General features: G+C 42.2%; 1 protein-coding gene across 7 annotated transcripts in view; it reads left to right on the top strand.

Moving 5' to 3' along the window:
- Nucleotides 1-22015, top strand: part of WAPL (WAPL cohesin release factor) — a 134630-nt gene that overhangs the window by 63317 nt on the left and 49298 nt on the right. For 2 of the 7 annotated variants that reach the window (XM_071438696.1, XM_071438690.1), the window contains exons 1-2: nt 6385-6673; nt 9753-10276. In XM_071438696.1, the coding sequence (XP_071294797.1) occupies nt 9775-10276 (502 nt within the window). In that variant the 5' untranslated portion in view covers nt 6385-6673; nt 9753-9774. Of the gene's footprint in view, nt 1-5821; nt 5843-6384; nt 6674-7038; nt 7380-8214; nt 8355-9752; nt 10277-22015 lie in introns of those variants that run through there. The other 5 variants (XM_071438692.1, XM_071438691.1, XM_071438695.1 and 2 more) reach the window with 4 other exon arrangements.

The following is a 22015-nucleotide window of genomic DNA, read 5'->3' as shown; positions in this document are numbered from 1 at the left end:
CATTAGCCACTTTTCTGAGTGTGCTCTGCCACCACTCATTAACAGGCCCTCTGCTCCATGCTGTGGTGTGATCTTTGCTGTGCTGTGATTTCATGGGACATGGTTGCATTGTATGCAGGGAGCCTTAAGTGTGAACAGCTTTGCAAAACTGACACAGTGTAAGGCCCTGGACATACCAGGGTCTTGTGCAACAGACATTGCAGCTTTCTTGGTGGTGCTGCATTGTAGTCTGAGTAAAGGTGAAAGTAATTTGTTCAGAGCTCTATTCTGGGAGGAAGCTAATGAAGTCACTAACTGATATTTTGTTGCTTCCTATATTCCCATGAGGAAATCTTAATTTGATTTTTTTTTTCAAGTTTCATTTTATCAGCTTAATTTGCTAGCTAGTACATGAATTCTGTCATGACGTTCAGGGACACGTCCACTCAGACCTCATTAGTTACATCAGTTTTAATTCTCTGGAGTTTCTTCTCCAGTTGTAGTTGATGTTGCCATCCTTTGTAGCATTGCTCACAATCCTCAATGGCCACGCATCCTGGTTCCAGTGTACCAAAAAATTTGTTAATCTGCAAACAAAACTCTTGTAAATTAAAACTCAAAAGGTAATGGTTACAGGTTACAGCATCTGCATGTGACAGCCACATCCAATAATCAAAACTAAGAGGACAAAGGAAGATAAAGTGTTGGTCACATACCTGCCCTTTTTAAAAGATGAAGGAAGCAAAGCAGCAAAATAAGCAACAGAAATGGCTTCTCCCCTATTGCTGGAGGAGGAATAGGGTAGGACAATGACAGTTGCACCAATGAGCTTGTTATAAGAACCAATTTCTTGATGGGTTCCCATGTTTTTCTTTCCCCAGCAAGCACAATGTGGACACAGTTTGGTAGCTTTCCTTAAGAGCTGTTGCCATAAAGACAGACAGAAATTCAATAATAATGTGAAACAGAGATATCTTAAAAGGAAGCCAAAAAAAATCAGGAAGAAGGAAAGATTGGTATTCAGTCTGATCATCCTACAGGGCTGTGAGAGATCTCAGGTATTTGAGAGAGACTGCACCCTTTTATTCCTTATACAACAATGGGAACTTGCTTTGTTCAAAGGAAGGAACCTAGACTTTCCTTGTGGATTTTAAAGTGAGTCTGCATTCTTATTGCAAATGCCTTTGTTTTGTTTTTTTTTCTCCCAAAACATGTTGGCACATTGTAAAATTTTCAGTGGGAAACAGCACAGGTGGTTACTTTCTCAGCAGAGCTTGCTGGGAGTATACTGCATAGCTGAATAAAGTTCTGACCTTGATGATTATAACAAGGTGAAAGCTACTTTGTGCTTTCCCACTAGTGTTTCACCACAGGTTTTTCCAGTAGACTTACAGGCTGATCACCTAGGGGAAAAAGCTGCACAGAAAACCACTGAGAATTTAGCCGTAGGTGAGTGACTACTGTTGGTTCATCGAGTGAAACGAGTCTTTCCAGAGGCTCTGGCATTGCAGGGACGATGCTGCCTCTCACATGATTGCAACAGGTGGGTGTGCAGGCCAGAGAGGAGGTAGGAGGAGTAGCACAACTTTTTTGTCTGGGCCTGATTCAGTAATGCCATGATCCAGGGAACTTTTATTTCTTAAATGATGGGGATCTGGCTCTTTGCTGCACTGATATAAGCATTCCTTTGGTCTGTCCAGCAGTGTTTGTTTTAGCCTTTTGGTTATCAAACTTAATGCCTTGGCATGGCCTCTACTATGAGGAGACAGCTACTGAAAACTATGATCCAAAGCTATATAAAGATCCCCTGTTTGAACGCCTTTCAGTCCTTCTTCTCAGGGTTCAGTGTCAGAAATTAGCAGTACAATATTCATTGGAAATACCTCACTAAGAAAAGCCAAATTCTTGACAGAAATTATACTTTGCTGTACACTGGGTTGCAGATCTCTCCTTTTTCCCTGCCCCTGTACTTTCTACTTTTTGGTAGCAGGAGTGGCTTCTATGAGAGGCTCAGATGCTTCCCTTGTGTCCAACACAGCCCTTGCCAGCTGGCTCCAAGATGGACCCAGCACTGGCCAAGGCCAAGCCCAGCAGTGATGGTGGTAGCACCTCTGGGATAACAGATATAAGAAAGGGAAGAAGAAAACTGCCTAACTGCAGCTGGAGAGGGGAATATGTGAGAGTGGGGAGGAGATAGAGAAAACTGGGAGCAAAGTTACGCCTGGGAAGAGGGAGGATGTGAAGAAGGTGTTTCACGATTTTAGTTTTATTTTTCATTATCCTACTCTGACTTGGTTGGTAATAAATGTAACTAATCTTCCCAAGTCAATTCTGTTTTGCCTGTGACAGTAGTTAGTGAGTGATGTTTCCCTGCCCTTTTCTTGACCCATGAGCCTTTTGTTGTATTTTCTCTCCCCTGCCTAGCTGAGGAGGGCAGTGACAGAGCAGCTTTGGTGGACAGCTGGCATCCAGCTTGGGTCAGCCCACCACGTGTGCCCCGTGCAGCTCTCAGTACACCCCTGCCATTCCTGCGATCCCGTGCTGCTGCTGGGGCTGGTGCTGCTGCCCTTCCTCCAGCATGTTACTGGTGATACTAAAGCCTTAGTCACTATTTTAGGAGAGGTCTTAGTAACCATTTTAGGACTAAAATATGGTAATTAGTTACTTCATGTGTCTCTTTACCCTCCCCTCACCTTTGCTGTGCAAATAGCAAGGGGGAAATTCTCGCCCCAGTGAATCGAAATGGCAAGGGCTGTGTGCTCTCACCCGTGTGTGCCTGTGACATTTGAAGGACAGCTACGGGAGCATGGTGACTTTTGGCAAAGAAAAAGCAAAAAGCACCAAAATGTTTAGCATTGTAAGTGCTGCTAACTGGGACATGAAAGCACTGCAGCAGCTGTGAGTGCAGCAGGACATCCTCTTCACCCCCATCCCTTCCCACCTGGACAAGAGGCAAGGAAGGAAGCACTACAGGAAGCTGAGAACTTGAAAGGCAAATGGTGACTAGGCTGAGAGGCAGAGGAGGAGGAGTGGACTGAGAGGCTTTCAGATGTGAGGAGAAGAACATTTTAGGCATGAGGAGCAATGGGGAGAGCTTTCCGATGAGCTACTGTGTGCTTCCTGGGTAGTGCTTCACAGGGAAAAAGAGCAATGGATTATGAGCTTATTCCCTTTTTGTGGGAAAAGGACTGGAGCAAGGGTGTATAATGGTGCTAATTCATGTACTTGATATAAAGGATGCCTACTACTATGGTCCCTTTAAAACCTGTAGCCTCAATCATGCTGCTATTACTCTCAAATGCTATGTTTTGTCCATGAGGCAGCACTGAGAAACCTTCCTGGCAGCTTTCTGGAAGGATGTGACTGTCTTCATCTGCCCCAAGAGTATCTGCTGCATGGGAAACCTTCTGTTTTCCTACTGCATTGCCTCCCTTTTCTTTTGGGAGAAAGTTTAAAATGTTTTAATGTTTTTGAAAGGCTCTGTACTAGGCTGCAGCTCATTTGGAAAATGCTGTATTATTTGCCCCGCACAGGTCCTGGCACAGAACCTCAAGAGGAAAACTGAGAGGGGTCCAGAGTGTATTAAGATGCAGTGTATCCAAATAACTGTTCTGTCCTGTTTATATATTCCTTCCTACTATGTTTTTATCTCTTTTATATCCACCTTTGATGCATTTGAGCTGTGTTTTTCAGGGCTGTCTGACTTTATCATAAGCAGCAAAGATGGTAGTTTATTTGGAAGGATTTGGGGGACAGGCAGTAATGGGAAGCTGCAGGATTCACTTAGGCTTTCTCAGAAAACTTTTAAGGTGGAAAAACTAATCTTTGAAAATAGCTGCATTATCTTCCACTGCTGTTCTCATGAAGACAAATGCCAAATGTTTAATGAGCTGCTTTTTTGTGAAAGGATTTGTGTGGTTGGATTTGGGGATTTTTTGGTGTGAATGGAGATGGCAACCAACAGTAATATAATTTCACAAAAAGCATAAAATGCCTGTTAAATTACACCCTCTGAGAATGAAACATACCTACTGCCAAACGCAGATGGGATTTGGCTTTTATTTGCTCTGCCATGCTACTTGCATATTTGAGGTGAGCCAGATGCAAATGGAAATAGCAGAGCTTAATGTGTTAACTGCCAAGCTTAGTAAGATACAGGGTGTCAGATTTTCAAAGTACCTCAGGTATGTTGGGGCAGTAAAACTGGCACATCTCTGCTGTTCTTGAACACAACAAGATTTGTTTTGCCATCATCATCTAGTAAAAGGCTTCACTTACAGGCTTGTGCTGGTACCCAGAATAGGATAGGCAGCACATAAATGAGTTTAATTTATCCTCTGTTAGTCATGGGAAATTCCCTCATGACCCTGAATCTGCAGTGGTTTGGATTACTCTGTGTGGGGTTTCTACAAAGACTGGAAATACAGCTAGAAATATAAAGCTAGCCCAGGGGTATAAGGTGGGTAAGAACTTTCAAATACATCCAATTACTACCATTAGACTGCAAAATTCTCTCCATTACTGTATTAGTGACTTAGGTATCCCAGCTTTACGTCAGAAATAGAGCTAATTTAATTTCAATTCTTCCAGCTTCATATCAAAATAGAAACTATTTCCTAATAGTATCTTGGTGTTACTTCCTTACTCTGGCCATATTCTTCACTTTTTCTGGTTCTCAGGACCAACTTTTATGTTGTGAAGGACTTGTCAGAGCCTCAGTGTTTCAAGCTCTCACAGTTGTTTTTTCCTCTTTGTCTAACAGATCAGTCACCAAATAAGGCTATGCAAACTCAAACAGGTTTAGCTATCCATTTTACTCTTGGAGTTTAAATTAGCTATTTAGTGGCTCTGATCAAGAATACTCTCAGGAGAACAATCTTCTCAGTTTTTGTAGTCAAATTACAGATTTTAAAGTCTGTAGCCTGTTTTTAATGGCTCTTCAGTAACTGAGTCAGGTGGTGAGATACAGCTGAGCTTGTAAGGCTTGTCTGAAACACAAAACAAACCTCAACCACATTCCAAATGAAACTTGTACTTCTCATTGCAAGGCCCTGTTGGTTTTATCTCTACTTCCTCCAGCAGTGCCAGTTGTAGGCTGGATTTAGAGAGCATGTTCACAGCATGTTTGTGCTTCAGAAGTAATGCCTGAAAGCTCCAACACATCAGTAGAGATGCAGCAAAGACCAGATTTACTCAGAGGATCACTAAACAAAACCATAGTCTAGCATCTTCTTATTGTGAGGCAGTGATTTTGCCTTTGGGTAAAGTAAATATTAAATTAAGAAAAAACCTAGAGGTATTGAGACAACTCTAACCTCTTCTGTGCAGTGAAATCAGCCTCTTAATTAGTTCTGCATTTGGGACTTGTCTTGTAAAGCCTTGTAAAGCCTCAAACGATGGTTTGAGTATAAGCATGTGATGTGAAACCATTTTAGACTTCAAAGTTGTAGAATTTCATTTTACTTTTCTGAGTTCCTCACTCCTCTGAAAAATTACCAAACTACATCTGCATGATGTTGTTTAATGTTTTTCTTGTCATGCATCCTTAGTTGTCTGTCCTACAAGGATTTTACAAAATACTGCCTACAGAATATAAAATGTTGGATTTGGTGACTGTTTGATGTCCATATGTATTTGCCGCATGACACAATCCTTGTGGAGCGTTTTTGCTCTCTGCACAGTGTGTATCATTAATTGAAGCCTCAAAGGTGTGCATAAATCTAACGCGTGTGGGTGGATGTGACAGCTTGTGGAAGTGGGAGCATGTGAGAGCCACAGTTTCAGAGCCTGCCCGGTTCGTTCCGGGCCCTGTGTGCAGAGCATGTTTCCTGCCCGGAGCGGATGTGGCGGCCGGGCACGCACTGTGAGTACAGCCAGGGCGGCACCGAGCGCAGGGGGCTCCTGTGCCCTGCACGAGGCACCGCAAACTTCCCATGGAGTGCCCGCAGGGCCGCTGCAGCGCCTGCTGCCTTGCCCAGCTCCCGGGCAGAGTTCTGACCCTCCGCGGCTCCAGCCGGGCTGGGCTGCCCGGGCTGCTCCCACACTCCTCGACGGGCGCCGGGACCCACCTGGGCCTGAGCGCCATCGGGGTGGGGCCGGTCGGGGCTGCCCGCGGCGGGCCCCGCTGGCCCCGCCTTCAGAGCCTCCGCGCGGGCCCGGGCGGAGGCGGCCGCGGGGAGGCGGCGGCTCCCGCTAGGTCGGGCCACCCCGTTCCGTCCCGTCTCGGGCCGTCCCGCCGCGGGGACCCGCCCGCCGGCTCCGGGGGCCGGGCCCGGGCCCTGCGGGGCCCGCGCCGCGCCGCAAACTACAACTCCCGGCGGGCACCGCGCGGCAGGGCGCAGGCGCGGAGGCGGCGCGGGCGGCCGAGCGAGGCGCGCGGCGATTGGCCGCGGCGGCGGGGGGCGGGGCGCGCGCGGTGACGGCAGGAAGGAGCGGGGGCAAATGGCGGAGAGATGGTCCCGGGGCCCGTCCCGAGCGCGGCGATAATCCCGGCGCGGAGGAAGCGGCGCCGGAGGAGGCGGCGCCGGGGGCCCTGACGCCCGCGACACCCCGAGAGGGTCCCGCTGCCGGAGGGGCGGAGGCGTCCCGCAGGCTGAGCGCCTTTCGCAGGCGGCGCTTCGGCGGCCCGAACCCGCGGCCGGAGCCACATCGGCCGGGCCCGCGCCCGGCACTTGCCGCCACCGCTGACGCCGAGGTGGGTGCCGGGTAAGGGGGCGGCGGGGGCCGCGCGGGCCGCGGAGCGGGGCCCGCACCCCGCGGGCAGCAGCCGCCGCCGCGGCCCCCGGCGCTGTCCCGCCTGGAGGGGCGTGCGGGGCCGCCGCCCGCGGGCCGGCGCGAAGTTGCGGGGCGGGAGTTGGACCGGGGGTGAAGCGGCGGCGGGGAGCGGCTCCGCGGGCCGGGCCGCGGCTGCCCCGGGCACTTGTGTAATGTGGGCCGGTGGTGCGGCGGGGCGGGGGAGGCGGCCGGGCGGGAGGGGAAATGACATCAGGGAGCGGTGGGGTGACCCGGTTCCGCTCGCACACCCCCCACCCCCCCCCGCCGCAGGGGGAGGGAGGAAAAAAGAAACTGTCACCGTGGGATTTCATCAGCTCCTTCTGCCTCCGTGCATTTAACCTATTTTTCTTTGCTTTGATTATGTAAGAGGAGCGGTGTAGAGAGGAGCGATGAGTAGGGGTGGCTGATGGGCTTCCTGGGCAATTACCGGGCTTTTTGTCTCCAGCTGGTCCGCCGAGTTAGCGCTGGGAAATGAGGGAGAACTGTGTTTTGGGTTTTTACACCTATTTACGTTGCTTGCGCTGCTCCAAATGGTGCGGCACAATGCAGGCGAGGGAGGCAGGGAGTGGAAACAGGAATTGAGCAAGTGTTTTATTTCCCTCTGAGTGAAAAATCGAGAGAAAATTGTAAGTAAAGAGTAAAAATCTTATTCTGTTGATGCTCTCGTGTAGGGAGGCACCTCTTTATGTTCTTAAATCTAAGACACAAGTTTATAGCATAACGTATTTATATTTTCCTAATACTCGTCTTTTAACTATGCACATTGTATTGAGTATTAATTTGGGTTTTGATATTTTGATTTAAAACTTCTTATAAGATTCTCCTAATTTTAAATTATACAAATAAGAAAATGTGCTTCACTTTCTGAAAATAAACTCCTCTTGACTACAGGAATCTTCTCTTTGGAACTGCAAGCCACAAGCCATAATTTAAATATTTCATTATCTTTGCATAGGCTGGGAATGTAGTATCAAAAATACTCGAGTACTTCTTACAATGCTTATTATGATTAATACTTATTTGAGTCTTGACGGTTTAGGGGAGGAAAGTGTGCTAGTGATGAGTGAAATGTTTTTTTCTTTCCTGTAAGTTGTTGGAAACTGAGATGTTAATAAATATTTTACTTTAGCTTCTACACCTCAAAAACCTGGCTGTTCTGGTCTAAAATATTTTGGTTGGTATTACAAATACAAGCATCAGCGAAATAAAACTGGTAATTTAGATTTAGTTTGCTTTCTAAACTATGCATAGATAGAAAATTGGAGCTACCTACAGGGGAGGAAAAAAGGAAGTTTGGCAGTGATGTGTGTGGGGAAAAGAGGAGATGGGGTTAAAGAGTGCTGTTTCCTAGGAGCAGGCAGGAGCCCTCTGAAGAGTGGGCTTTTGCAGCAGAGTTCTGCTCAGCAGATAAGCACCTGCCTTCACCTTCCCTCAGCTGCACCACATGTAAAAAGAGCCTTTCCCAAAGTGGGTGTTCCTGTAGCTCTTCTGCATTGCATCACCATCTGCCTGATAAACTTCTGAAGTTCAAATGTGATCATTTTAATTCACTTTAAATCTTCTCCGTGGATTTTCTCCCCATGAATTGCTTGGTTCCTATGGTAAGTGAAGGTTGGCCTGGTCTAATAGAGGGAGACTATTATTAGTGAGACAGTCTTGCTAGAATGAAGTGATAGAGGGACATTTCTGGAAAGCAGTCTGGCAGTTTTGGTAGATGCAAAACTGACACTTCAGGTTGAGAAACTGAATGTTGAGATGAAAACTAAAATAGGAAAGACAGTATGTCACATATTTGGGGAGTAATAATAAAAACAGTTGTATTGAACAAATAGATCATGATAAGTCCCATAAAAATTATTTTAACTGCCATTTTTCATATATTTATATGAAGTTAGTTAACATTTCAGAAGTTAGATTTCTTTGGTTATGTAGCTTAAATAACTGTCTTTTTTAGCAGACTCTTTTCCAGTATGGAGAGGAGTTTCAGAGAGAAAGATGGACTTGATTAGATTCAGGCTGACTATAAAGAATTGCAATTTCCTATCCATGTTTGGGCCAAAAAGAGAGAAATAGTGCTTCACAAAACAGATAGGAGGGTTTGGAGTTTATGTTGTCATTTGTCCAGTAGTGGAAGTATTTGTTTTTGGGTAAAAATCCCCCAGGTGGTCAGTCTTCCTTCTTGAGTTAAACAAAAGTAGAACAACACCACATGCAAGGAACTCCTAAATGTGTTCCTGCTTAATCTGTTCCTTTTACCCTTCTGTTCTTCTGAGCAAGCAGTGGAGTGGTTGTGCTTGCAAGAGCCAGTGAGCAGTAACAGTTCACAGGGGCCTGCTGAAGGTGTCCTGCATGTTCTTAGAAGTGGATTGAGCAGTGTCTCTGTTCTGTCCCCTGGTGAATCAGATTTACTGTGGGGGATTGCTGTGCACCAGTCCTGACCACATCATGTTACCAAGTAAAACACTTGTTAAGTGAATGTGAGAGATGAACATGGGATGGAATTGTCATCATTGTGATTAATTAGTACTTAAAATACATCGACAGCAATGTGAAATATTCTGACAGTTTTTGTGTTTAACTGGCAAGAGATTTTTTTAATGCCATGCTGTGCTCTTGGACTCTAGGAGGGAGTTGCGTGTTCAGATGTGAAAATATTGCTGAGTTGTTTTATGAAAGTGCCTTCTATCCTTGAAAATATAAAATTAGAGCAAAGAAATACCATTTTTAGAAGATTTTTTTCTTAAGGATTCATTGTGCCATTGGTTTATAAATGTGCAAGTAGCTGAATTTCAATTTATTTTAGTGGGTGCTTAATGCAGATCCTTTGCCCTAATGACAGTCACCTGTGAATGAGTGAGTCTAGAAAGAAGCAGGTGATGGATCTGATCACCAGGCAATGTACATGCCTGGTGCTTGTAGGCCCAATAAAGGGTGAAGTAACAATCATGTTGTTTGTTCTAGAGGTGATGAATTGATGTTTCTTCTTTCTTTCACAACAGAGAATATGAAACAGGAGCCAAAATGACATCCCGATTTGGAAAGACCTACAGCCGGAAAGGAGGAAATGGCAGTTCCAAGTTTGATGAAGTGTTTTCCAACAAACGGACCACCCTCAGTACAAAATGGGGAGAAACCACCTTCATGGCCAAATTAGGACAGAAGAGGCCCAGTGTCAAACCAGATATTTCTGAAGTTCCTAAGAAACCCAAAGTTGAAGATGAGGTAACAGAGGATCCATTTGGATTTGACAGTGATGAAGAATCTCTTCCTGTGTCTTCAAAGAATGTGTCACAGGCTAAAAGCTCCTCACAGCTGGAATCTGGTGAAGCTGCTCAGTCTGAGGACTTCACTCCTCTACTTGAAGCAAACAGCAGAATTAATCAGCCAGACAGCGGAGAAAATGTTGCCTCCAGCAAGTGCATACCTTTTGACAATACTGTTCCCCTCTTGAAAGAAAAGAGCACAAGCAAAAGTGTGGAAGATGGAGAATGCAAGAGCAGCAGTGCTAAACTTGTAACTGCAGGTTTGTTTGCTCAACTGTCCATATACTTCTATTTTCCTCTGATTTTTGCTGACCTCCTTTTAGACTTTGTGTTTTCAAGGGATTTTTAAGTTTTCTGATAAAACTGTGGGGCAATTCTTAATTGTAAACAATTGTAGAGTATTTAACCAAAAGCACTAAGGAGCATTCTGTGTTTTACATACTGCTCTGAGGTCTTTGGCTCTGTAATCTGTGTCTGCAGATGGAGGTACTGTGCTTTAGCTTCAGGGCAGTATGTTAGTCCACTTAGTCTAGCTATTCCATAAAATGGAATAATAATAACATTCCTTTTCTAAAATTGCTGAGTGCATTTGTGGTTTTTAAACACGTATTTTCAATAGCAGTGAGTTAGTGGTAGTAGAATTTAGTGTGGGCACGTGTTTACAGCCATGAAGCTGAAGATACAGCTTAGGCCATGCTTTGTTACATTATTTAGGTGGAAGAGTAGTTTTCTGAACTTCAGCTGCACAAACATTTTGTAATTTGCACAACTATATCAGGTTGTACATAAAAAAACTTCAGACCCCTGAGACTGCATTCTGTCAGACTTCCTTTTAGAGGTGTTTTTGGGCTCTGCAGTGTTCATAAGATGGCTTAATACTTTTCAGAGGGGAGTTCACAGGGCCCTTGGAGCTGAACAGCACTGTAATTTTCTTCAAGTCAGTCTTGGAAAATATTAGATGTTGTTACATCTCATGAGAGGTTTTTGTATAATGGGCTGATTAAACCACAGCTTCTATAATTGGGTAGAAGATCACATTAGATGAACCTAGATGAAGATGACACCTACTGACTTGCTCTGGGTTATCAAAATCAATTTGAATGAGAAGAAATTATATAACTTTCATGTCTCAAATATAGTTAACCCAGGGATTAGAAATTGGAGTGGACTTGTTCAGTTGTTAATGCTGTAAACAAGAAGATACCGAATAGTAGAAGATAGTCACAGTTCAGTTATTTTTTCTATATATGTTAGGGATGTAATTCAAGAAAACCTAGGAAATGCTGATTTGAGCTATAGTTTGAGCTACATTTGTAGGATGTTTAGTTGTTTTTTGATCTTGCTCTTTATTTTTGCTGCTAAAATATTTCTTGCTTTCATAGATTTTCAGCAGCTTTCTTTAACTATTATTCATCCTCAGACTGGAAATAAAAATTAGAGGATTTTAAAGTTGGAATATTGTTTTCATAAGAAATGGAGTAAGTTCATTCTCCAGTATTTCTAAGGGGAAGAAACAGTGCATTTCCTTGGTTTTAATGAGAGATTGTAGTAGAACAGGTTTTACAGTGAAATGGTTTCCTTGTAGACAACCTCTGTCAGAACAGTATTTTTCAGGTTGAAAAAGAAAGTGAGAGAGCTGTGGGGAGAAAATGTGATAGAGCTCTGAAAATTCATCATGTGTGAAAGGCCAAGAGGAACAGTCTTGAGCAGTTTCATTGGTGCTTACTGATTCCAGTCCTGTGGAAGATAATAAAATGCAATATTTAGCACAGAAAAACTCAAATTCTAGAACTTCTTTTTAGATAACACTGTGTATATCATAAATATTCAGCTCTGAACAGGAGGAAGCTGATGAATCTTGGTGGATAAGTCCTTCCAACTTTTGAGTGTGGTGGTGGTCTGAATGCAGAGGGGGAGGTTACTTAAAGCACAGTTTACTGAAGGAGTTCTGTTCTGATTTTCTGAGGTATTTGTTACTGATTCTGGCAGTTCAGCCAGAAGTAGTGAAGGACAAGCTGTATCTTAATCTGATGGTTCTGTTCTTTCAGAGTCTATTACATTCTGTTGACACCCAGTCAAATGAAGATAAAAACACTTTTCATATCTTTCTTCAGAAATGAAATTCAGCTGCAAATGAATCTTTGCAGAGCATCCTCGGAGGGTCTTTGGTTTCCTTACCCTTATTTAAAGACTGCAGTCTTGGTGGTAGTGTTTCTTTTTGTCAGTTAGTGTAAGTAAAACTTGGATGTTTAAGCTGCTGTTATACTTGTGTGTAAACTGATCCAAAATAAATAAAAGTTGTCTCTGAGGACGTTGCTCAGCACACTGAGCAATTAGAGATAGTGGTGTATAGTCAGCCAGTGTAAATGTAGGTACTTCAAAGGCTTCTTTGTTGTAGTGACTGTTCAGTAAAGTTTACTGGGAAGGCTCTTTCAAAACTACAGAGTTAATTTGATTGATTTGGGATAGGGTTGTGGAGGATGAAGGGACTTGGGAGGACTGTAATAGTGTATGTACCTCAATTGCTTACATGTCCTTGCCCTCCCTGTAATAATTTTCCCCTTCCTGGTGACTCTTGAACTCCACCAGATTCAACCAGATTTGTCCAAAGGGCTCAGAGATCCTTAAGACAACAAGCTTGACTCTTTCTGAGGAGGAAGGGAAGGGGTGGGGGCTGGGAGGGAAAGCAGGCAGGTAGAAGAACATTAATATTCCCAGTGTAAGCAAGACTGCAGTGTGAGCTCAGCCTTAACCCACATACAGCACTGTATCTCTGGGTGTGGGAAACCAGGCTGTGTTGGTACTGATTTTGAAGAAAGTGCTTGTTAATTTGTTTTCAAGTGCAATTTGCTAGTCCTTCTCCTCATACTGCCCAGACAGTGCATGAGCCATCGTTGTGCCTTAATTTTTAATATAGGTGAAGATAATGCTAAGAGTTAGACTGAGTTGAAAAATGTGACTTAGCATGGCTTTGCACAAACTGAGAGGTACAGTTAATTCTGCTCCAGTTGTATTATCCTGCCTCAGTGGCCATTGCTCTGGACATTAAAATGAAGGTGATGCAATGTCTGTTAATTTTAGCTAATGTTTGGTATTAAAAAGCAGTTGATTTGGGGGTTTGTTTTAGTAGTTGTGCAGCCATGTAACACAGTTGAGGATGTGTATCTTTTATTTAAAATGGTACAACTTGCTGGTCTTTTTTATTTTTTTTTAATAGCCTTCAGCTAGTGCTTGTAACAATCTCATTTTAAAGGCTTTGAGAAGCTCTTAATGTGGAAAGCTTCTCATAATCTTACCCTAATGTTGCTTGATCAAGACTTAATACTGTCTGAAGAGTGTCTATGAGTAATCCTGGATGTAGCAGGTAATTTGCAGATAGGAGTTTAGGTGAATTTGAAGCAACAAAAGACTGTTCAGTATTAATAGTTACTGTTAGGTCATCTTTGTGAAGGTAGGGAGAACTTGGTAGCTGGAAAGTAAGTTGTGTCATTAGAAAAATATCACACTGGTAATTCATATAAAGCAAAAATGCAGCTACTTAGAAAATTAAGTTTTTTGGGACAGTCTTACAGTAGGGTAAGGTAAAAACCTTCAGAACAATATTTGGATTTTTGAAACAGTCTGGTGGGATTTCTTTTTAACTGTTAAGTTTATTCTATAAGATGTAAACCCAAATAGTATTTCATGCAAGTTTTGGTATAAAAGCATAGCCTTGCAGAGCAAAGTTTATAAGTTGGCTCTTTTAGAATATTTGTTAGCTTATAGATTGAATTAATGTAGTACAGTTTTTCATGAAAATTCATGTCAAAGTTTGATGAATTTTAGGAGTTGGTATGGCATTTCGTAGTTATATTAGTGTATCAGTATGTTTCACTTTGGACAGCTAGTTTGCTATTTCAGCTTATGGAAATACTTCTGGCATTGTAGTGGGAGTTTGCATTTTGACTCTGGATGCTGTGATGATCTGCTGGCTTTTGCTTTTGTGCCCAGTGCTGAGCTCTGTAACTCAGGCCTTCAGAGGGTCTGTCCAGGGGGTTGGTACTCCCCATCAGAGTACCAACACTTGGGTTGAGAGATGTTGGTAATCTCTGCACACTTCATGTTCTGCTTTATGGACTATGAGAGAATATTCCTTTCCTGCATTAATTCTAAGGAAAAATTAGGTATTTAATCATGCATTAGGGGAGAAGTATTTTAATTGGGCATGGATTAAGTCTGGTTTGTCTTAGAGCCTATGAATTTATTTCTTGAAAATGTGTTTTGCTTGCTGTGGAGAAATAGAATGGCTTAAAAAATCTTTCCAGACTACAGAATGGTGTAAGAATTGTGTCCCTTTTTCCTGTGTTGTAATGTTAAGTATGGATTTTGTGGTTATTGTGTTGGCAGTGACCTTTGAGGAGGCTCTTTATGATTAAAAGAACAAATTATTTTCTTTCCCCTTAACATTTAGAGCAATAATGAAAACAGCTATTCCTCATCTTGTCCTTTGTTCCTGTGTACTGGTATTCAAACAGGTTTTGCTCTGGCAGTAGTTTTGCTCTTGGTGCTATAAGAGAGCATTTGTCTGTTGACTGCTGTCTGATTCTTTTGTTTTTCTAGATAGTTCTTAATGCCCTCATTTGTCACTTGGGACCAGTGCACTTACAGGTAGCAAATCAAAATGGCAAGTGCAGTTCTTAAGAACGTGTGCTTCTGCAGTGCAGGAGCAGAGGGATATGGCTGTGCTCAGTGTGTCTTGGCCCAGGGTGCACAATCTGGTTGTGGTTGGTTGCTGGAAAAGCACAGAGTGCAGAGAGTAAATAGCAGAAAATGGATGCCCTTGAGGGAATGAGATGGTTTAAGCCATCAAGTCTGTTCCTGACATACTATCCTGGTAGTACCTTAGTGACTCTGTGCAAAGCCTCTGCATCCTGCTTATGTGGGTGGGGAGCCCTATCTTTAGAGTTAAGTTTCAACTTCCCAAGTGCAGGTTTTTTACATAATTGCATTTGACCACCAGATTGGTGAGGGTATTCCTTTCAAATTGTTTTTAAACTTCTGTTTTGTGTTTAACACTGACATGGACATGGAAAATAATAGTTAAGCCAGAGTAATATCTTACTTCCTCTGCAGAGCTTTTGAGAGTAATATTTACTTTGTGAGGAGGAATTTCAGTTTAGTCATTTTCCATCCAAAAATGGAGCAGAGCTGGGGGAACCTGAATGAGGCCTGAGCATTTGGCAGTCTTAGGAGACAGCTGGCAGCAGCCATGATTAAAAAGAACTGCAGCTGTGCTCTGGTTGGGTCAAAGCATTAAGAAACTTATAGCAGAGAAGGGGAAAGGTCTGCCAGAAAATATGTGTGCTCAAAGAATTTCAGTGTTTTGAGGTTTGTTTGGATGGTGGCAGTTATGATGGGTATGTGGATAGCTGGGGTTTTTCCACAGGTCCTCTCCTCTTTAGTTGCTTTTTGGTAAGTTTTCCCCTTTTGAAGATATCCCCTTTCCCTATACACACAGTTTTGTTGCTGTATTAGTAGCCTGTGTTAAAACTGGTGTGATTATTCTTCTTCTTTTTTTTTTCCCCTCTGCTACTTCTTTAGTGGTGGCCTGTTGGTTTTTTCCTGGGGTGTTTTTCAAAAGTCTGAAATGGTTGAAATTCTGTTTAAATCTCAGTGTTTATACTTGTTTGCTAAAATGGCAATACGGAAAAATACCCCAGTGTTTAGGAGAGAATCTCATTTCTGCAACATATTTTTCCTAATGGCAGGGCAGTTCATACTGTGTATGTCCATGCACAGAGTACATGGAACTGTCTTCCCTTAATCTGTAATTCCCCTTTCCTATACAGCAGTAAATTTTGCAATCCATACTTTTAAAATTATTCTTTCTTCATGGCCTTGTACAATGAACAGTTTTTAAAAGATGATATTTTTAACTGCTTCTTAGTTTTCATGGTTAAAAAGTGGAAATAACTTTGCATTGAAAACAGTTGGCCAGTGCTTGTGGAAGAAAAAAATCCCTGTTAACGTGTATACCTCTGAAGTGGGCCAGAGCATGCAGGCAAGCAGAAACCAGTAGGTAAAGAAGCTATTTCAGACTCAAACTGCTGCAGTCTTATTAATTGGATGGAAAATGTTCAATTTCAAACTTAGTTCATCTTTTCATTTAAGAATCTGCTGCTTTTTTTATGAAAAATTTTCAACATATTCACAAGTACTGTCTCAATTCAGACTGATTTAGCCTAAGTATACATTTGTTTTGACAATTGTTAATGTTGCTATGTTATAGCGTGCTTTAATTTTTTCCCCTAGCAGCTCACCCTAGAAAAGTTGATGAAAACAGGTATTTCTGGCACTTGTGAGCCCCTCATGTTGCCCATGACACTTAGTAGTTGTTTATTTCTGGCTTTCTCTTGCTACTCTGAGCAACAGATGCCCTTCTGAGCTTGGAGTGAGGAGGAATGTGTCTCTTTGGTTGGACTTTGCATGAGAGGTGAGCACGTCAGGCTCTGACTACTCTTGTACTACCAAGCGTAGTAGATAATACCAAGCGTAGTAGATAATACCAAGCAGCTCTTCTGCCCAGAGTGTTTTTCCCCCTGAAGGTTTGCTGGGGAGGCAGTTGTGCTGAGCTCACTGTGCCTGGTTTGGCCAGGGATGCATGTACAGGTTGATTGGAAGGTGGTATTGAGAGATGCACTGGTGTCAGGTGCAATGAAAGATGAGAGAGCAGAATACCTAGTGATTGCTAGCCAAGGAACTAGAAGAAGAGGGGGTAAGACAGTTGCTACTTCAAAAGCCCATCTTGTCATACCAGTAAAAATATTGCCTGAGCTAAAGGCAGGGGATTAGTTCAGTGAATATTTTCTGCACAAGAGGGCAGGTGGCCATGTCAGCCTGTACCCCTGTGAAGGGCTTCCACTTCCATTTAAAATAAAAGGACATTTTAGCAAGTTGTACACTGACTGCCAAGTGTACAAGCATGACACAACTTCTCAGAATGTCTCCTGGTAGTACATCTTCCCAGTGGAACAAAGAACCTGAGGGATTACTGTATGGCTGAAACAGGGGTGCAAGGTTGGAAGCAATACCCTGTGGGTAGGGTTCAGCCTTTCCCCGGCTGGAGCCAAGGCAGCAGGGGATGCTGTGCCAGCAGCATGTTCTGAAAACATGAAAATCTTGTTAGGCTCAGGGAATGACAATAATGGTCTGTTGGACATGCTGAACAGTGTGTTACCAGACTGATAGATGCATCCAGGTGATTTGAGAGCAGAAGAGGTGTCTGAGGTGTCTTCTGTCTCATGTTTAAAATAATAGCTAACTGAAATGGAGTCTTAGTGTCCTTAGTTAAGACTGTGTAAGAAGTAAATTAATTTTTTATATAAATTGCCTTAGAATTTTGATATTCAGGGTGCTGGAAAAGGAAACAACTCAAGCAAATGATTCTTAAGGAAAATAGTGCTGTCATGGCAGTAAATTAATTCTCGCCACTTTAGGGTTTTCTGTGACTTTGTTCCTGCACAATAAGGTGCCACTTATAACATCTGCAAAGAGTCAAACAGTGTCTGTCTTATCTGCATACAGACTTGTTGGGAATTCTATTACTTAAAAATTTGTAATCATAGCTATGGATGTGGTTCTATAATTTTAGCTGTTTTAGAGATTGTCAACCATGAAACTGATCTTGGGAGTCACATCTTCCTGTCTTCTGTTCATATCTACTAGCATGCATTGCTTTTCAAGATCTCATAGGCATTAATGGATACTTAATTCAAATAAATTTTGCCCATTTCATAAATTGTGTGTTTTGTTTCCATGGGCTTTTTTTTTGAAGTTTTCCAGTTCTTCAGTCACAGACAGAAAATAGATCAAGGGAGTTTGGTCTGCAACCTTTTCTCCTTACCAACCAAAACATTTCACTTCCAATGCATAATGAAATTTGTTCTCTAGTTTGGAAAGAAGCATGACTTCTGTGCAGTTCCTGGTTTTCTGGCCAAACCAGAGATGACACTCTGTGTGTCTCAGTTGGGCTCTCCCTGGAAATGAGGGATGTGATATAAGCACCTTACCTTTAGCTGGTCAGCTGCAAGTTGCAGGCTGAAGTGATGTAGCTGTATGCTTGAGAACGTTGGTAATGGTGTAATGGAGCCATAATAAATGTTTCCAAGTGCTCAGGGACATCGGGCAGAGCAGTAGCTCATAATGAGCTTAACAAGCTGTTCCCTGCATCCTGTGTCAGGATCTGTTCCTGAGCTGTAGCCTCTTTATTGTATGTGCCCTCAGTAGCTGGAGGGCTCTGAGGGCCCTGCACACAATTCTTGATGTTTCATTTTCTTGCCACCATGTCTTGGTTTCTATTGGAAGAGAAATCAAGAATGTAATATTGGCATCGTGCCACCTGCCCGCTCTCAAGATTTCATTGCTTTAATATTTGCAGTGAATTGTGGCTAATACTGAAAGGAAAGAAACACAGTGTTTGTTGATTTGTTTGTTGTGAACAGCAATCATGTTTCTCTCATTATTAAAGTGAAGGCTTGTACAGCTACTTACACAGCACTGAAGGAGAATAAGGTTTCATGCTGCAAAGGCTATAGAAGGCCACATGCCTTTTGTTTATAGCATAGAGGATACTTTGCTTGGCTTTTATTAAGAGAGAAAACTAATCCAAAGTTGAAGTTAGTTGGGCTAGCATGTAACACTGGCAACTTGTCCACGAGTACATAGGAAAAAGTAAGCATTTATTTTGCATATGTGATCATAGCAAGAGTAATATTGATTGTCCTTTTGTGCCCTTCAGTTTTGTCCTAACATTTGTGCTATTCAACTGGTTTTGATCAAACTTGGTGTGGTGAAGAGAGCTCTCAAAGACACAGTGCTGTTTCAGGTGCCATCTGTGCACTTGCCTCCCTGCTGCCTGCATGGTGCAAAGGCAGAGGAGGTTTTAGCTGGGTCCCTAATCCCTGGGAAGGCAGCAGCACATGGAGCTGGCAGATGGAGCTGGCACATGTCACGGTGTGTGAGCCACAGCAGCGCTGTCCCCTGCCCAGCCACGGGCTGCTGCTGAGGAGGCTGCAGGGGATGATGGCTGAGTTGTGGGGCGGCTTTGCCCTGGGAGCCCTGCTTCTGTTTAGGGTAGAAATTTACAGCAGGAGGCCTTGTTCTCACAGCCTAAGATCCTGCTCTGTGCTCTGAGTAACATAAAAATAGCAAATAAGGTTCTGCAGCTCTACCACTGAATAGTTAACTAAAACATGTAATGTTTGACTGTAGGCAATTAGTGTTACACTGTTAATGGTGATTTGGTTTTTACAGAGCTGAAAATGATGTTTGCAGGCTTGGAGCCCCAGTCACCTAGCCTTGTAAGTTAAATGGAAATGAAAGAAAAGTGACACAGGGACTAGGCTGGAGGAGGGATGCTATGGTTGCTTCGTTTTCTTGTCCAGAAGAGTGTTTGGTTTCCTAAAGGATTACTTTACTTTGTTTTGGATTCCATTTTGGTGTGTGCTATACCTGAAAGATCATGAATTGTTAACTCATAGCTTCACTATTTGGTGGAGAGAGTTTTTTATCTTTTCTCCAAACTTCAGTGTTTCCTCTCTCAAACTTTTACTGTTATAGGTAGTTGAAGAACAAATGAAGTTGAAATGTGAGACATTTTCATGTCAGAATTGTCAGATGTTGAGCTGAAGGATGTAGGTTTCTTATCTCTAAAAAAATTGATTTCTCTTAAAAAAAAAAAAGTGGAGTTTTTTAATTCTAGAGTTGCATTCTTCATTTTGTCCATGATCTTAAAAATGAAAAAGGAGGAGGTAGTACCAATGGCTACCTATGGCAGTCATGAGGCATTTGTTGAATGTATAGAGTAACATTTGTTAACATTGTACGATCTAACAAGTGCTTATAGTAAGTGATTTTTAAAAATAGGATTGGAACAGGAAGTTATCTTTATTCCATCTAGTCTGTCTTAGGTTTTCCATGTAGGTATAGATGTATATTTCTTCCATGTTTTCAGGTTTGTAACTGAAAAACCAGTGGGCTTTTGACAACTCTGTAGCATTCCTGCTGTTTGAGTGTTTGCATGTATCTATATATATTATGGAAGAGTGTAAACTTTATAGCCTTATGTAAATTTACTATCTTGCATTGTCTGAAATTGAAATTTTTTCTCTAGTGGTTACTTGGAACAACCTTACTAAGGTTACTTGGAACAATAATCATCATCACTTAAATATAGTTTTACAGATTTAGTAATATGCATCTGTGTGTGTGTGAAAACATGTCATTTTATGGGAAAGAGTGGAATTTTTACTTCGGCTTTTTTTTAAATTTATCAGCAATGCTGAAGACATCTCTCTTGTTAAGTGGCATAAACTAGAGCATGAAACAAAGCAACTTTTAGTGATCTAAACAGAAATTAAATCATGATTACCACAGAACATTGATATGGTTCCTAGGTGTACAGTATTTGTACTTGGGGGGGGCGTTATGCTGTTGCTGATTTTAAATTCCTTGGGAGAGTTATTCTGGTATTTGAGCCCCAAAAGAGCCTTATTGCAGTTAAAAATAGGAGAAATTCCATATCTCTCTTGGACTACAGAATATTTAATAATTAACAATTAGTTCCTTTTCTCATTTTTTTTCCTACAGTCATGCTAGCTTCTGCTGTAGTAGTTGCTGCCAATAAATACTGTAATTTTAAAAATCAGGATTATTGGAATTGCAGTTCCTGTACACCTTTGGGCAATTAGGAAGTGATTAGCAGTACTTTCTGGTATTGAAGGTTCGGGCTGACAGCTATTGACCCACTGATGAGATGAGAACCGTGGCTTGACAAAGGATCTTCAGAGGAAGTATTCCTCTAAATGTCACTGCTTAGTTTTCCAGTAATGCATTGTGATGATCCAGTTTTAAAGCCACACTTTCTACCTAGTGTTCACTAAAGAGTTCAGTGGTTCCATTTTCCACCAGCCTTGCTTATTATTGGAGATGGAAAAACCTCCCTGGTGCAGTTACTAAGACTTTTGAAGTACTGTGTGTTTTTAAAATTTTGGTGCCCCAGAATCAAGGAGGAGGTTAACTCCCACTTTTTTGCTGTTTAGAAGTACCTTGGTGTGCTGTATTAAATTAGGAACTGAAAGGTAAAATTGAGATGCAACACTTGGTTGGTACTGAGAGAATCTTCTCAGGCAGCTCAAGGTTCAAAGCTGCTGATGTGATGGGTTACACAAAGGCTGCACAAGGCCTGCTGTGACCATAAAGAGCTGTTAGTGCTCTTTGCCTTGTAACATTTCTTGGGAGTATAATAAACCAAGCATCAACAAAGCCATTTGACTGGGCTAGAATGGATTTGTTATTTATTAGTCAGCCGAGCTGACTGGAGAAATTGATTTTGATCACATTTACATGAGGAGAAACAAGAAGTTTCCTTAGATATGGAACAGCAATGGTAAGGCTGCAAAACAGTGTATTTTAGCAAGGAAGTCTGAAAATGTTTTAAATTGAATTTGCTGTTTTTCATGCCTAGAGTGTTGTGGTAGTCTTCAGCTTCACAATAATATTAAACATATGGGAGAAAGGAACATACTGTACACTGTCAACCCCCCTTCTTGATTACAGAAAGATTCATTTTGGTTGTGTCTCTTGGATTATGGCAAGCATGAGATTGAAATGGGAATAACAATATTGCTTGTATAACATATTGATACTGAAAATTAATAACCAACATTCCATCATGGAGATGGCAGGGTTAGGGTTCCTTGTTTTTGAGGAATTTAGCTTTGAGTTTTGCATTTCATATATTCTGTGAAAAGCATTTTTTTATTTCTAGCTGAGTATGTATGACTTCTGTGACACATCTCAGCAGGACTCCAGAAAACTTAGATGCAGTTTGTCAGATATTACTTGTTCTGGTTCCCTGAGGAATTTTAGCAGGGATTAAACCAATTTCCTGCAAAACTAGATTTGGTAGCCATTTCTTCTACTAGAATTTTCAGTACAAGACTTTTAAATTCTTTTATAAA

Source organism: Agelaius tricolor, unplaced genomic scaffold, assembly GCF_023055355.1.
Source record: "Agelaius tricolor isolate 1412-34295 unplaced genomic scaffold, bAgeTri1.0.p SCAF_13, whole genome shotgun sequence".
In the NCBI taxonomy this organism is placed as follows: domain Eukaryota; kingdom Metazoa; phylum Chordata; class Aves; order Passeriformes; family Icteridae; genus Agelaius; species Agelaius tricolor.
This window is presented reverse-complemented; position numbering and strand designations above follow the sequence as displayed.